Raw genomic sequence first — 17,465 nt, forward strand, 5'->3', positions numbered from 1 at the left:
TTCTAAAGCATATAAGTTTATAACCATTTGCTTTCTTTGTAGATATAAGATTTTCTATTAGGATGCTCTCTCTCTCTCTCTCCCTCTCCTGTAATTCAATTGTTTTATTTGGGAATGATGGTCCAAATTTTTTTTTTTTTATTTCTTTGGGGAATGAAGGTTTTTTTTGCAAACTAATGCCCTTTAAGAAAAATTTTCATTTTCACCCCGGTTGAAATGATTTAGTTCATTTAAAACCTTAGTGATTCAGTTCAAAACAGTAAAATTATAGTGCCTTAAAATAGTAAAGTATAGTAGTGCATGGTTTAACTGAAGTTGTGACCCTAGAAACACAAGAATGGAGGAACAGGATACAAGTACCTAACTCCGAATAGTTGGGTTGAAGCTTTTTTGTGTAGAGTTGAACAGAAAATCTTAGATATGGGTTTAAAATCATGATGTATGCAAATCTACGATTCCTTTCACATTTTCTTTTCTTACATTTTTTTAAAAAAAATTTCTGTTAATTGCAGGTGAAGTACAGTGTGAACAACCAAATAATTCGTTGTACACATTCACTGGCAATCTGATAATTGACAAGCAAACTTTACCCCTCAATCCAAATCAACTTCTACTGCGAGTATGATTTTTTCCCTTTCTTTTCTTTTTCATATATTAGCTTGCTGTTGTATTCAAGTTTCATTTCTATTTGGAGTTCAAGTCTGAATATGACTTTGGTATGCTTAAATTGTAGACTTGTCCACGTAAGTGCTTGGGCTGAACTCTGTGTATTTAGATGAAATATTATTCCTCTTTTCTAGGATTTATTCTGATTCCTTTGAAATATTGGTCTGCCATTTCCGTATGATTCCTTTGAATTTTCTGTTCACTCACCATAGTTGAAAGTTATCTCACGCGTACTTATCTACTCTGGATCTACATGTTTTCAGGGATGCTGTCTCAGGAACACTGAGTACATCATTGGAGCTGTTATTTTTACTGGGCAAGAAACAAAGGTGATTTGTTGTGTTAAATAGTTCAGTTTGTATTGCCCATTTTCTTTTGTTGTTGGGTTTTTCATTTTTGAGCCGTCTGTTATGTACGGAATATTAATGGTAGTATCAATGCTTTCATTAGAAATGCTACCTTTGATTACATTTCTAGCACACCTAGAGAGATATTGAGGATTGTAATGCCATCTGCTGCATCAGTCGTGCAGGTTTCTTTTATCCTAGTGGATTGAGTTAGTTCCTAGATTATCTCTATAGGTTGTTTTATATGTTAACTCAAGTTATTTACTTGCTCTTTTGTCCTTTGTTTATGTTTCTTGCTAGCTTTATTTATACATTTACATTTGTAACATGGCAACCTTTATTAAATAGAATGGTTGGTTGTCATGATTTTTTTATTTAATTGCAGGTGATGATGAATTCCATGGATGTTCCTTCCAAAAGAAGTACTCTAGAGAGGAAACTTGACAAACTTATAATCATTCTTTTTGGTGTTCTCTTCTCTATGTGTCTAATTGGGGCCATTGGCAGGTGCGGCAATAGCTATTCTGTTCTCCATGTTGATGTAACTGCTATGGGGATTCTACATTTCTCTCCAAATATTCACTTTCAATGACATTCTTTATGCTTCATGTAATTTTGCAGTGGAGTTTTTATAAACAACAAATATTACTTCTTGGGTCTTCGTGGTCAACATCTATCACCAGCTATGAACCCCAACAACAGATTTGTGGTATTATTTGCTTGCTGCAATAATAGAAATTCTCTGGAATTACTAATTTGTTGTTATTTTTTTTATCTAATTTCCATATTGACGTTGTTTATTGTTTCTTCAGGTTGCTATTTTAAGTATGTTTACCCTAATTACTCTTTATTCACCAATTATCCCCATTTCTCTTTATGTTTCAGTTGAGGTAGGTCTTATACTGTTATAGTATTTGTTTTCCCAAACCACGTGTTGTTTTTTTGGTTCAAGGATTCATTTTCTTTTTCTATTTTCAGATGGTCAAATTTATACAATCCACTCAATACATTAACAATGATTTGCATATGTACCATGTTGAAACCAACACCCCTGCATTGGCACGGACATCCAATCTGAATGAGGAACTTGGACAGGTAAACTGGTTTCTTTCTTGTTGACTTCTTCTAGAGTGGATTGCAAATAGTTCTTTTTTCTTGCCTTCATTATTTTTAGAAAATTATCATCTCTGTTATATTCCTTAGGAAAATGGTGCGAAATTTGTTTATTTTTTATAAAACTCTTTGAAGTTTGTTATTGATTTTTTTACCCCCAAAGTGCTTGTCAAATTTAACTTATGGTTGGTATTTTGTTCTTTTGATCAGGTAGAATATATCTTTTCTGACAAAACTGGAACTCTAACAAGAAATTTGATGGAGTTCTTTAAGTGTTCTATTGGAGGAGAGGTCTATGGAACTGGCCTTACGGAGATTGAGAGAGGAGGAGCACAGCGGAATGGCGTGAAAGTTGACGAGGTATATTTAGCTAGCATCACTTGGAAAATGACATAACTTAATGTGTGTCTATGTATAATTTTGTTGTCATTCAGTTCACACAGGTTCGGAAATCATCAAACATAGTACGTGAGAAGGGCTTCAATTTTGATGATGCGAGGCTTATGCAAGGTTCCTGGAGGAATGAACCTAATCCTGATATGTGCAAGGTAAGATTATTTTAGTTGACAAAAATAGAATGCTTATTTATATTCTGATAAGATATGTGGATTAACTTTCGGTAATTCAGAAGCATAGAGCATGGTTATGTTAGTGGTTACTTGTCAAATGTAAAATGTTTGTGCATTTAGTATTCTCCATGTGTAGATGGTAGGCGGCCCATTTTCCATCTTTTAATATGGTTACATTTACTTATAAAATGACTGTATGTGCATGTAACTACGCATTATATGAATACAACAATTGTGGATATTCTAATAAGCTATGTGGAGTGATTTATACAATGAAGAAGACACAGAGACATGCCTTTACAGCATGGTTTATGGTAGTAGTTGTCAGATGTAAGCTGTTCATGCATGTGACAAAGCATTATATGTATTTTCTTTTATTTCTTATTGTATAATTGCTTTGGGAAGATTCTGGATGAGTTGTGAAACCAGAAGAGAGTAACTGCTTTTGTATTGCATAGAGAATGTCAAAATGTGAGTATATTATGAAATACTGATCAACGAATAAAATATCAATAGAAAGGATGTATAACGACCCTGAAAATGTGGGTATATTACGAAATAACAATATCATTTTGGATAAAATGGAGAAACTAAGGCAATATTATAAAAAAAAAAAATGGGTGGCTAATCTCTATGTACTGAGTTCTTGAAAAGAGGAAGATATTGCAAATATCATGGAATTTTTTTTTTCTGTGCTTCTAATTTATATTTTCATGTGGGGTCATTGACCAATTTTCTGGTTTTCTGCAGGATAAGTCATGACACCAACTAGTATTTATTATTATTTTTAATTTATATTTGTGTATCTGTCTCTTGAAATAAGCTCATCTATGGTGGTGATATTAATATATTGTATAAGATTGATAATGTCCTCAATACTTGAAAAATAGTTTAATATAGCTCTAGGGTTGTTAAGGTCAGTTGAAAATAGCTGTTGTATGTTGCTTGGTCCTCAGCATATGCTCATGTTACAACACATAATGAAAATAGTGTCTCGATTAGTCAACAATTACTTTCTTGGTGAATGCTTTCGTTGTTTTTATAGGAATTCTTCAGATGCCTTGCTATATGTCATACTGTGCTGCCTGAAGGTGAGGAGTCCCCAGAAAAGATTCGATATCAAGCTGCATCTCCTGATGAGGCTGCTTTGGTTACAGCTACAAAGAGATTTGGTTTCTTCTTTTACAGGTCTGTAATTCTTTATAGTACATAATTTGCATGCCTTGGTAGGCAGGAACACTATTATTGTACTTTCCCTTCAATATCATGTTACTTTATCCGTGTTATGTTTTGATACTCATTTTTTTTTTTTTAATTTTATTTCTTATGACAAGTAGAGTTACACATTTAGAGTATTTAGTACTTTTGAAAGAATATGCCTTGTTCTTTTGGATATGAGGACAGAAGCGCTCAAATTTGTAATGACATAACGTTGTATCGAAGTGTCGTTGCCCTATTTTATGAGGGATATTTCTAGCACTCCATATTCTTCGGTTGTTTGAGGCTAATTATATTTTTTCTCAGGCGTACACCTACTTTGATTTATGTTCGTGAATCACATGTTGAGAAGATGGGCAAGGTTCAAGATGTTCCTTATGAAATCTTGAGTGTCCTTGAGTTCAATAGGTGCGTATGTTCTTCTGTCTCATTTTATTACTTGCTACTCAATTCCTGATGATACTAACATTGAGTGTAAATTTTGTTGAGAGTTCAGTACAAGGAAGCGACAGTCTGTCGTTTGTCGTTATCAGGATGGCAGGCTTGTATTGTACTGTAAGGTAATAGTTTTATGTGCCTATTTATGTGAATGGAAAATTGTTAGTAGCGTGTTAAGTGACACTTGGACAGAACCTGTCTTTTGTAGGGTGCTGATACTGTGATCTATGAAAGATTGGCTGATGGAAGCAATGATATCAAGAAAACAACCAGGGAGCACTTGGAACAATTTGGATCTGCTGGATTGCGTACCCTTTGCCTGGCCTATAGAGATTTAAGTCCCGATGCTTATGAAAATTGGAATGAGAAATTTATTCAAGCAAAATCTTCTCTTCGGGACCGTGAGAGGAAATTGGATGAGGTATTTGTCAGTTTTGAACATATATATATATTTTATTTCTTAACTCTACTTATTTTCTGCCCACTTCTTCCCCCCCCCCCCCCCCCCCCCCCCCCCCCGGTAGAATTTTAGCACTGACTTATTATGTAAACATAATGTTGTCTTTTTATTTTTTGTGAAAAGTAAACTGTTATTAACAAGGCACCAAGGGGGTGGTGCACAATCCATATACAAAAGAAGATCTATACTGACTATACCTCAAAAACCTAACCAAAGGCCTCTACAAAATCTAAAAAATGATTTGAGGGATTAACCCCTGAAAACCAACTGTAAGCCATGTCACCGCCAGAAGGACCAAACGCCAAACCTTTCTTCTCTTGTTTCCCACACATGCTTCTCTCCAAGAGGCAAGAAGCTCTCTCGCCCTACTCGGGTAGACCCAAGCAACTCCAAACAAAGGAGGATCAAAGCCTGCAGCTACCACACCACCTCACAATAGATAAGTAAATGGTTCACAGTTTTCTCGTCATGCTTACCAATGCATCATATATTAACATTCACTTGTCTCCTTCTGATCAAATTATTAATGGTGAGAATCTTGCCATGAGCCACACCAAACAAAAATAATTGGATTTGAGGGATGCACAGATCAGCATAGTGCTCTTTGAGTTTGAGATCTGGTTTTGATATTAAACAGTAACAAACTTAGATCAACTAATAAACTGTCTAGTTTGAGGGCTTTGCAGGATGCAGTTAGGCTTCTTGGGATTGGATAAAGTTGATGTTTCATTCGTTTATTGATTTATCTTAGGATCAACCAAACGAAGATTTATCTGGTTAGATGGGTATTGACCTCATAGTTATTGGTTTTCACAAAACGTATTGTTAGTCTAACTTCTGTGCTTCTGTCCCAATAGGATTTTGAAATTAATTGAACAGGCTAATAATTCACCATAGTTGTCAAATTGAGAATTGTATCATGAATTGAAACCCTTATTTTGTGAAACATGAATCGAATCGAATCAAGAATCGTTAAGATTTAATACAAGTTATAAAAAATAATGTTAAACAATTGTGTATGTGAAAAAAATGGAATAAATTGATTCTGTCACATTTTATAAAATAGTCTTATATAAGGACATAGTTATACCCGTCTAATTGAGAAGACATTGCCTTCTTAGGAAGAGATGTGGATTCAAATCCCACTAGCTATAAAATTATTCAAAAATCATAGAATAATCTTGCTTGACATTCAAAAAATGAAATTAGAAATCCTATATAGAGTACAATAGTTAAAAAGAATTAATTGGAATCCTTTATTCCAAAGCCTAAAACAGTTTAAAGGGTAATTATGTTCATTGTTCAAAAACAGTTAAAAAAAGTTGTGGAATCATTAGGTTTAACTGACATGAACCATGTCAGTGTTTTAAAAAGCTCTATGTGCATTAAGGTGCTAATGTCTCCTAGAGCCTAAGCGTGAGGCGCTAAGTGAGGTGCGATTTCACCAAAGCGAGGTGCACGTTATAGAAGCTAAACAAAATTTTAATATAGGCAAAGTTTTCAACATAAGCAAATATTTCTAGAATTTCAAAAAACATAGAACATTCAATATTCCAAGACCCATAAAAATAACATTCAACATTCCAAAAACTTCTCAAAAATAGCATTCAACCTATTTTACTTAATACTATTTGTCTTCCTTCATCAATTTATTGACGTGATTCATTTTTTTTTAGATAAGGAACTCGCATCGTATAGTACCTTAGTGGTTTTGATTTTAAATCAGGACCAAATTGCCTAATAGCTTCAATCATTGGCTTGAAACTATCATAATTCACTATATTGAAAGGAATTATAAAGCCACATATCCATCTTGCAATCCCAAAGTGTTAAAATTGATGTCTAAAAAGAAATAGAGAATTGTATTATTGATTGATATTGTGTTGTTGTGTATATTACAAATGGTGAGTGGCTCATTATATAGGAGAGGGTGAGTGTAGTAGGTGAGGAGTAGGTGAGGAGTAGGTGGTGGTAGGTGATGGTAAATTGGTGGTAGGTGATGGTAAATTTTAACAGCCCCCCGCAAACTCAAGGAGGATAGAAACTAACCAACTTGAGTTTGGAGAGAGTAACAAAACAAGAAAATACATAAAAATAAAAGAGGATAAGAGACACTGTATGGTCGTGTCAGACCATTGGTGAAGACACTGGATGGTGGTGTCATAATGTTGTAGAGGACACTGTATGGGGGTGTCATAACCATGTAGAGGACACTGTATGGTGGTGTCATAACGGTGTAGAGGACACTGGATGGCAGTGTCAGACCGATGTAGTAGACAGTTTATGGGGTCATGTCGGACCGTTGTAGCAGACAATGTTCTGACAGTTGTTGAGACAGTTTACGGAGTCTTGCTGGACCCTTGTAGAAACTAACCGAAATCAATGTCGGGACAGTTTACAGAGTCTTGTCGGACCCATGAAGGAGCTAACCGGAATCAATGTCGGGACAGTTTACAGAGTCTTGTCGGACCCTTGTAGAAACTAACCGGAATCAATGTCGGGACAGTTTACAGAGTCTTGTCGGACCCATGAAGGAGCTAACCGGAATCAATGTCGGAACAGTTTATAGGGTCATGTCGGACCGTTGTAAAAGGCTAACCGGAATCAAATGTCGGGACAGTTTATAGGGTCATGTCGGACCGTTGTAAAAGTTGCACCCTCAAAAGGTGTGCCCAATCTTTCAAAAGGCGTGCCATCAAAAGGCGTGCCCAATTCATCAAAAAGGCGTGCCATCAAAAGGCGTGCCATCAAAAGACGTGCCATCAAAAGGCGCGCCCATATTGTCGGCGAGCGTCGAGCGGCGCATGATGCGCGTGTCTGCCGCTTCGTCATGTTCTATATAAATCAATGCGGAGGCTGAGGCAGAAAACCTGCTAAAATCTTCTGAAAAACTCTTCCTTGCCTGAGAGAGAAACTCTGTAATACGCTGTAACCAACCTGTCTCTGAAACACTCAGCAACATGGCCTCTTCTTCCCATCCAGCTACCCAAAACATGGCCTCCTCTTCCCGTGGTCTGCTCACGCTCTTTCCAGAACTGAACGAGCCCACAAGAGAAATAACTGGTGCGGTGGCCAGTGAACCTCAACCAAACACCTCTGGTTTTGCTCCGTTGAACTTTCCGATGCGGTCGGTGGAGCAAAAAATGGCGGTGCAAACTGATATTGAGGCCAATCAGTATACTCTGAAGTCATGTGTGGAAACCATGACTGCGGTCACAAACTTGTCGCACCGGCTGCAGAGCAGGACAAATGAGGTGCAACAGTTAAACTTCCAGCTGGCTCTGCTCCAACGCATGTATAAGGATGCGCGAGCAGAGATAAGTGTGCTAAAGGCAGAAAACAAGGAGCTGAAGCGGAAGGCCACCGTGATGTTCCGATTCGGAGGTCCGCCATATACTGCAGTGGAGGAGCAGGGAATAGTGATCGTGCCCAGTGGAGTGGGAAACACGGAGGCAACACCGGCAAGGGCCGCCCAGGACAGAGGCAAGAAGAAAAGACCGGCGGCAGAGTAGAGAAGAAAAATCCCACTGTGGGTGGGTGCTTGTTTGTTTGTTTTTTGTTTTTTTGTTTTGTTTTGTTTTGTTTTGTTTTGTTTTTTTTTTTTTTTTATGTAAAATGGTGAACGGGGGGAGCCCCGACATGAATAAAAGGAGTGTGGTGTGCAAGTTCGTCTTCTGCCTGGTTGGTTTTTTTTTTTTTTTTTTGGTGGTTGTGCAAAAAATAAAAAAAGAAACAAAAAAAATAAAAATAATAATAATAATAAGAATACAATAAAATAGAGAAAGAAAACAGAGAATATTTGTGGGGGGAGGATGTGCAGGCGGTGGAATATATTAAAGAGGTTTGGATGAGTAGGTGCAGAGAGGAAGATTAGTTTAAAAATAAAAAAGAAAAAAAAGAAAAAAGGGGTACATGATGATGATAATAAAATGAATTATATATATATATATAGATAAAAGAGAAAGAAGGTTTGGTCGGTTGATTAAAAAAAACAAAAAGAAAGATGGGTTTGAATATTATGCTTGTTAAAAAAGACTAAAAAAGACACCACTATCGTGAGCCTCCACAGATGAGGCAGAAGGGGCCCCACGGTCAAGAACATCTTCCCAAGTAGGAAAAACAAATGTGAGAGAAGCAAAAGCCCTGTGAGAGTTAACGGCTGTGGTGTGCTGCGAGAGAACAGTACTTACTAAACCATCCAGAACACTTTCATTGGAACCAGAGGAGGACTGATCGTCTTCCTCCTTCAGGCACACCCAAGCTTCAATCCCACCACCATCAAAGCGATCCAAGAAATATGTACAATGCTATGGCTGTGGGAATCCTGAAACTGAGATAATCATCACTAAGGAGGAGGGCTGAAAAAGAGAGGCTCAAGGAAGGGGCAGTGGCAGATTGACACATCTGCAGAGGCTGCTCGCCTGCGGATTCAGGAACAACTGAGTGCTGTTACAGCTGGTATGGTGATGCTTTCAACCAATGAAGAGAAGCTGAATTCGGCTAAAAACTCTCCCGAGCGTGAAGAGCAATCCAAGGTTAGCACATTTGCGAACGGAGGCAGATCGGAACATGTCTTGCCATGGTGGAGAAGCTGAGGTTGATTTGGGGTCTGAATATGGCGCAAGTGGCGAAGCCGGACTTGGCGAAGAGGGCGGAGGTGAGCTGAATAAGCCAGCTTGACTCGCCGGTGACGCCGTGGACGACGGCGATTATTCCGATGATTCAGTTATGGGATTTGTGGCAGCGAATGGAAGGTATGTGTAGAGGTCCGGCGGGCGGCCAAAGCGAGACTGCCGCCCGCCGGTGAAGCAGAATGACTAAGTTGTTAACCTTGCTCTGATACCATGTTAAAATTGATGTCTAAAAAGAAATAGAGAATTGTATTATTGATTGATATTGTGTTGTTGTGTATATTACAAATGGTGAGTGGCTCATTATATAGGAGAGGGTGAGTGTAGTAGGTGAGGAGTAGGTGAGGAGTAGGTGGTGGTAGGTGATGGTAAATTGGTGGTAGGTGATGGTAAATTTTAACACAAAGCTTTTGTTCAATGCATAGGATTTTTTTTATTTTTGAAAATTTGGCTCAAAGCATGTATTTACGTCTTATATTGAAAGGGTTGTGATTCCTTGTGGCTACACACAAAGAACAAGGATGGAGCAAAAATTTAAATGAAGCACTTGAGGCGTGCGCCTCAAGCATCTTAGATGCACCTTTCTTACAATGCCTCACCTCAAGTTGTCCAAGGCACCTTGGGTGCGACTTGGAGCACCTCACGTCTAAGCATGTCTTTTAAAACATTGAACCATGTAATATTGAACTATATTTAAAATAGCAATAGATATTTTCTTTAACCTTAAACATCTATTTCAAGGGAAAAAATGAGGACAAAAGGTTGAACACATATTGGGTCTGATTGGATCTTATTAAAAATCCTCTGATCACTAAAATAATAACAAAACATGCATAGGTATTGGTTATTTTTGTACTAAACACTTTTAAAAGTTGTATTATGCTGTTTTTACTAAAAAAGGGTAAAAGAAGAAGAAGAGGAGGAAATGGTTGGAATATGTCGGACGCGATAATTTTAAGAATTGCATAAATCATAGAAAGTGAATTGAATCGTAAATTGATTGTGAATCGTGCGATTCATCATAGTTTCACGCATGAATTCGTGTCAATTTTGTATAGATTGCGAGTCAAATCATGAATCGTAAGATTTTGATAACAAAGTAATTCACACTAAATCCAACCTCCTAGTAGTTGTTTACAAAAGATATTTATATAGTAGCATCTGTCCCAGTAGGATTTTGAGGCGAGGTGAACTTTCTAACAATATATGCTAAAGTTGATCTTGTTCTAGGAATGTCGGCTTATATTAGTGCAAATTCATGCAGGTTGCAGAACTCATAGAGAAGGATCTTGTTTTAATTGGTTGCACTGCTATAGAAGACAAGCTTCAAGAAGGAGTACCATCCTGTATAGAGACTCTTTCTAGAGCTGGAATCAAGATCTGGGTTCTAACAGGGGACAAGATGGAAACAGCAATTAATATAGCTTATGGTTGATATTTTAAAAGAGTTTGTTTTTCAGTTTTTCTATGTTTCTTACTGCATTTGTTACATATCTTCTCTCTGTTTTTCTTTGCCTCAGCGTGCAAGTTGATTGATAATGACATGAAACAGTTTATTATCAGTTCAGAAACTGACGCTATTAGAGAAGTTGAAAGCACTGTAAGGAATTTGCTTTTCTGGTTTCATTTTACATGTAAATAAAATAATTTAATTTTCGAAGTGGTCATTAGTTTGAAGGTTCTGCTTTAAATCTGATGGCCAGGGTGATCAAGTGAAGATTGCAGAATTTATGAGAAAAGCAGTGAAAGATCAGCTAAAAAAGTGCCAAGAGGAAGCACAAACCTATCTTCACTCTTTAACTGGACCAAAACTGGCACTTGTGATAGATGGGAAGTGTTTGATGTATGCATTAGACCCAAATTTACGAGTAATGCTTCTGAATTTGAGCTTGAATTGTAGTTCAGTTGTTTGCTGTCGAGTTTCTCCTTTACAAAAAGCACAGGTAAGGTTCCTCGTTATTGTTCTCTTGAGATGTAATTTTTTCTTCTTGATATTGAAAGTAGCATTTGACTTTATGATCTCTTATTTTTAGGGTAAATTACACTTTGCCCCCTTATGTTTTGCATTTTCTTACTTTGGTCCATAAAGTTATTTCCACTAAGGTCTTTAACGTTTGTGATTTTTCCCAATTCTCTCCTCAAGCAAACTTCTGTCCAAATTTGGTCGGAAAATGCCACGTTGACAGCCAAGTGGTATTAAAAACCAATGTTATTAAAGGCTAAGTTACACGGACGCGGGTACGAGGATCGGGTGCGGGTATGTATCTAGGGGTCGGACACTTCAAAATTAAAAATTAAGGATACGTGGATATGTATCCAAATTTGGATACGGGTACGGGGATACGTTAAATATATATATATATATATTTTAAATATAGTTATTAAGATGAGTTATATTATATAAATAACAAATAATTATTTTACATATATGTGTTTATTTATTTTTATTAATACATATAAGTATATAATATCTTATAAATATCTTATATGTTATACAATAATTATTATATAATATCTATATAATTTATATAATATCTATTGTATTATATAATTTTTTTTAGATGAATAATATTACATATTATTATATTAATGTAATTTATACTATATATTATATATTAATGTAAATGTAATATGAATAATAATTTATAAAAATTATTATTATATATGATAAATTATATAAATTATATTATATATATTATATATGATCAATATATATGATCATTAAAACAGAGGCGAAGAGAGACAGAACAGATTGAGAGACGAAGAGAGAGAGAGAAGCAGAGACGAGACGAAGAGAGAGAGAGAAGCAGAAACGAAGAGAGAGACGAAGACGATCGAGCTTGAGGTCGAGATCGACAATGATCGAAGCCCTAGACGAAGACGATCGTGATCAATAGTGAGAGCCCTAATCGTGATCGATGATCGAAGCCAACAGTGACCAGGTTCTCTTCCTTTCTCCTTTTTCATTTCTTTGCTGTCTGTAAAGTGCCGTGTCCGAGAGAGACGAGGCGAATCCGACACAGATCTCACACCCGCACCCGTGTCGTGTCGTGTCGACACGGGTACTTCACCCCAAAGTGACGAGTCCATGTAACATAGATTAAAGGCGATAGGCGCATCAAGGCTCCAAGGTCTCCTGGGCCCTAGGCTCAAGGCACAAGGTGAAGCACAGGCTTCACCGAAGTGAGGCGCACCTTGTATAGAAAAAAATAAATAATTTAATATAAGTAAATAAGTTAGGGTTCAACATGAACAAAATGAAATGTTAAACATTTAGTGTTTTTTAGAGATTAGGAGTTAGGACTAATTTTTCTTCTATCATTGATTTGGGGTTGAATGTCCAATGTATTGGCATCTGTAATAAGAGTAGGGATGTTCTGTAGCTGCACTATATTAAATCAATGGTTAGATTTTAAACAAAACCAATTAAGGCAACAATAAAAAAAGCCCTCAAGACTCAAGCCTTTGGCCAATCAGGCGCCTTATCACAGTTGTCTAGTCTGGAACACTACAAGGCACAAACCTTGGACCAGAACAGGACTTGGGCCTAGACGCACGCCTAGGCGCGCCTTATCGAAGTCGCCTGGCGTAGAACACTACAAGGCGCAAACCTTGGGCCTGGATGGGACTTGGGCCTAGGCGCGCCTTTAATAGCACTGTTAAAAACCCATTATTATACACCCAAAACCCAAACCCCAAACCCAAAATAAAAAACCCCACCCAAACCCCATCTCTCTCTCCCTTTCTCTCTGATCTGAAGCCAAAACTCTAATCCTAACCGCTCTCTCTCTGATCTGCAGCTTTTTTTTCTTCCACCGTGTTTTCTTTCGTCCATTACCTCCACTACCTCCTTCTGCCACCCCCAGTGCCTAAATCCCCGTCACTGTCTCCCCCTACCTCGCTATCTCCACCATCAATTGAAGTCCCTCTCCCTTCCCTCACATTGCAAACTCGACCAACCACAGTCCCTCGCTGCCCTCCCCCATCTTTGCAACCTCCACTAGCCACTGTCACCCTGTACCTCCTTCTCGCCCCGCGATGTCTTGTCTCTCTCTTGTGGAAGTCTCTTTCATCTACCTTCGGCGTCACTGTCTCACAACATATCTCGTTGTCGTGGATCTGGTGGAACTAGTGGTCATCGATCTAGTGGTCATCATCTCGCCGATATTCTTGTCTTTGACTTTGTTTTTTGATTTTGACTATGAACTTGTTGCGAGGGGTGGAGTGGCGTGGTGGTTGGTGGTGATGAAGATGGAGATTGGGGTGATGGAGGTTGGGGCAGTAGACAGGAGATATAGATTTGGGCCAGTCGAGTTTGGTTTCAAATTTGTGTGAGAGAGAGAGGTTTGGGTGTGTAATAATGGGTTTTTAATGCCACGTGGCTTCCAACGTGCCATATTCCATCCATTTTTGGATTGAATTTTGCTTTTGGAGTGAATAGGGAAAAATCACAAATGTGACGGGCCAAAGTGGGAGAATGGTAAAATCATAAGGGGGCAAAGTGCAATTTACCCTTATTTTTATGATAGAAGCATACACTTACGTTTGGGCTTATCAATACAGAAACTTTGCTTTGCTTTGTTCAAAACCTCATCAAGTGGTTTATTATCACAACGCTGTGTTATGTCTTTGATTTGACACTACTTATTGGGAAATGCTAACCACCGTCCAATGGGCAGTGTTTAATGTTGGTATATGTGTAAAAAATGTATTGAAATATGTGAAGAGTGTATAAAAATATGTAAGTGTATATATGTGAAATGTGTATTGAAGTTTTAACTTTTTTGGGCATTATTTGATTCTAAATCAGCGCCCAGTGGGCAGTTGGTAGCAGGAACCATATTCATTTGTTAAAGTGGTGTACTGAAACCAAGGTTCAGAATTTGGTTTAGTGGCGGATTATATTCTCAAATCCTCGAAAATGCTATATTTTAAATTTTTTTCAATTTCTGATATTTTTTATTTAAAAAATAAATAAAAAAATCCATTACAGCTTAAGTTGTTAACAGTTTTTGGAAGGTCTTGGCTGTATTGATCAGAAAGTTTTGTAAAGTGTAAGGATCTTCAAAAATTGGATTGGATTGGATTGGGCCCACACTATTTGCTAACTTTCAATTGTCTGTTTTTGGCCTAACTTCTAGTATGATTTTGAGCTGTCAACTTATTTTCTCTTCTTTGCCAAAAAAGCTAGCTCTAGCCTGGTCATTGGAATTGTCGTCTCACCAGGTGTTTTTGGGTTTTCCTATGAAGAGCCTAACTTTACTTCTTGCCAACTATCAATTTATTGGTTGGTTGACTATCTTTAGATTTACATATGTTAGGGTGAAACCTGAAACATAAGATACTTTTTGCAGGTGACAAGCCTTGTCAAGAAAGGTGCACGGAAAATAACACTTAGTATTGGTGATGGTGCCAACGACGTTAGTATGATTCAAGCCGCTCATGTTGGTGTCGGAATAAGTGGTTTGGAAGGAATGCAAGCAGTAATGGCCAGTGATTTTGCAATTGCCCAGTTCCGTTTTCTAACAGATTTACTTCTTGTGCATGGACGATGGTCATATCTCAGAATTTGCAAGGTTCTGCTCACCTTTTTCTGACCTGCAAATGACCATTTTGTTTGCTTTTAATTTCTCCCTCCTGAAGTTATCCATGCTTGAAAATTCTATTCTGCAGGTTGTGACTTACTTCTTTTACAAGAACCTTACATTCACTTTGACTCAATTTTGGTACACCTTCCATACTGGGTTTTCTGGTCAGAGATTCTATGATGATTGGTTTCAGTCTTTATACAATGTAATTTTCACAGCCCTGCCTGTGATTATGATTGGACTTTTTGAGAAGGTGTGTGATTCTTTCTATTTCATATGTTGGTTTACAATGAGGATTTGCCACTATTGATACTAGTGCCATTGATTTGGATCAGTGCTCTTATTCAAGAAAGCCTATAGTATTATTTGTGAACCAAAAGTCAGTATTTATGCTTTTTTTGGCCATCTATTTTTGCTACCAATCTAAATGCAAATCTACGCTGAATGTTCAATTTTGTTATTTGGCAGGATGTCAACGCACATCTTTCCAAAAAGTACCCTCAGTTATACATGGAGGGAATAAGAAATACCTTCTTCAAGTGGAGAGTTGTGGTGACCTTGGCTTTGTTTTCATTTTACCAATCACTAGTTGTGTACGAATTTGTGGTCAATTCCAGTTCTAACAGTGTCGATTCATCTGGCAAGATGTTTGGTCTTTGGGACATCAGCACGGTGGCCTTCAATTGTATTGTAGTAACTGTGAATTTGCGTCTTCTTTTGATGTGTAACACAATTACGAGGTGGCATCACATAAGTGTTGGTGTCAGCATTTTGGCATGGCTTATGTTTATCCTCATATATTCGGGTGTTTACACCCCTAAGGTGAGTCTTCCCCTTTTTGTTTCCATCACTTGTTCAATTAGTCTACAAACCTAACTTGTTCATTCTTCACATTCACTGCAGGGTATCTACGCAGTCTTTTATGTTTTGATCAGAACGGTTTATTTCTATGTCATACTTTTTCTTGTTCCTGTTGTTGCACTGCTTGGCGATTTCTTATATCTAGGGTAAGATATGGGGAGTAATTTTCTAATTTATAGTTGCCATATATGGGCACGACCTCATGTTATGCATAGCTCAATTATACTCATTTGGACAAAAGATCACTTGAATGTCACCTGCATCTTTTTCCTTTGTATTCTACTTTGCTTTTGTGGTGCTTAAGGATCCGTTTGGATGGATGTGGATTTGAAATGCATGGATTTGGCATTAATCATGTTGAAGATAAGATTATATTGTTAAAGATATCGGAATATATGAAGATCTCATAATTTGTGTTTATTTTCAACAAATTGTTCAAGGAAAACTACTCAAATTTAGATTTGATAATTTACCTATGAATATCAAGATTGAATTAAATAGCTTTATTATGATAGATTTGAAATAACTACATAAAAGTAGTTATTTGAAATCATACTAAGGATTCTCTTCTAGCTTCAAGGATTCCTACTAAAATACATCTCTTTAATCTCAACTTATCATCTTCTATAATATTTCTACCCACCTATACTAACTCTCCAATATTTTTAACTTGAAGTCCCTTGATTTGAAATACGCATCTATCCAAACAATACTTTTAAGTTGATAATTTGGCGAAATACCCCTATAATTTTTTGTTGTTTGGCTTCAGGATTCAGAGATGGTTCTTCCCCTACGATTATCAAATTGTTCAGGAAATGCACAGGCATGAGCCTGACAGTAGCAGCGCAGGGCTGCTGGAGATTGGGAACCAGCTTACACCAGATGAGGAAAGGAGATTTGCTGTCGCATTGCTCCCACGAGAGGGTTCCAAACACACTGGTTTTGCATTTGATTCACCCGGGTATGAATCCTTTTTTGCTTTACAGGCAGGTGTCATTGCCGCTCAAAAGCCATGGGATGTGGCACGGAGAGCTAGTATGAAGTCACGGGCAAAGACTCATCGGAAGGATTAACCTAGAGGAATTTTTGTTGTACATACATTTTTCTGTCTTTCTTTTTCAAAAATTTTACATCAGTAGAATCTGTAAAACTAGTTGTGCCATATAGTTGTTGATTCTTGTATACATATTTTCTTGTATTTTTTTGTGGAATTATAGTCATTAGGATTTTGAGAAATATATGAAATCATTGGCCTAACACGAGCATTTTCTTTTATTATAAATGTTGTTTTCCTAGATTGTGAAACTTGGCTAGCCTGAGATTTTGTGTTTTTTGGTTATATTTTGGCATGAATCTGTGTACTTTGGAAACTGGTCTCGCACAACTGATGAGGTCTCCTGTTCTTTCACTGTCTTCTTGCTTTCTGCAAACTTTCTTCTATGAAAATTTTGATTCTTCTCTTCACTTGTCAATAGTTCTCTGTTTTTTAGGTACGAACAATTTTGTCGTGTTCACATAGCAATGCCCAATGGCCCTATTAGCTACAATGAAAACAAAAATATAACAAAAGTAAT

At 37.2% G+C, this 17,465-nt stretch overlaps 1 protein-coding gene across 3 annotated transcripts in view; it reads left to right on the forward strand.

The window, feature by feature from the left end:
• Positions 1–17,150, forward strand: part of LOC114272879 (phospholipid-transporting ATPase 3) — a 37,192-nt gene extending 20,042 nt beyond the window's left edge. For all 3 annotated transcript variants that reach the window (XM_082894495.1, XM_028214583.2, XM_082894496.1), the window contains 20 exons: positions 513–619; positions 930–995; positions 1,399–1,520; positions 1,635–1,722; positions 1,826–1,903; positions 1,992–2,108; positions 2,337–2,486; positions 2,561–2,674; positions 3,741–3,883; positions 4,220–4,321; positions 4,410–4,473; positions 4,560–4,772; positions 10,707–10,872; positions 10,963–11,042; positions 11,146–11,385; positions 14,797–15,018; positions 15,116–15,283; positions 15,499–15,852; positions 15,934–16,037; positions 16,661–17,150. In XM_082894495.1, the coding sequence (XP_082750621.1) occupies positions 513–619; positions 930–995; positions 1,399–1,520; positions 1,635–1,722; positions 1,826–1,903; positions 1,992–2,108; positions 2,337–2,486; positions 2,561–2,674; positions 3,741–3,883; positions 4,220–4,321; positions 4,410–4,473; positions 4,560–4,772; positions 10,707–10,872; positions 10,963–11,042; positions 11,146–11,385; positions 14,797–15,018; positions 15,116–15,283; positions 15,499–15,852; positions 15,934–16,037; positions 16,661–16,964 (3,002 nt within the window). In that variant the 3' untranslated portion in view covers positions 16,965–17,150. The remainder of the gene's footprint in view (positions 1–512; positions 620–929; positions 996–1,398; positions 1,521–1,634; positions 1,723–1,825; positions 1,904–1,991; positions 2,109–2,336; positions 2,487–2,560; positions 2,675–3,740; positions 3,884–4,219; positions 4,322–4,409; positions 4,474–4,559; positions 4,773–10,706; positions 10,873–10,962; positions 11,043–11,145; positions 11,386–14,796; positions 15,019–15,115; positions 15,284–15,498; positions 15,853–15,933; positions 16,038–16,660) is intronic.
• Positions 17,151–17,465: the final 315 nt, after the last annotated feature.

The sequence above is a fragment of the Camellia sinensis genome, chromosome 11, assembly GCF_055761805.1.
Source record: "Camellia sinensis isolate YWXY chromosome 11, ASM5576180v1, whole genome shotgun sequence".
In the NCBI taxonomy this organism is placed as follows: Eukaryota; Viridiplantae; Streptophyta; class Magnoliopsida; order Ericales; family Theaceae; genus Camellia; species Camellia sinensis.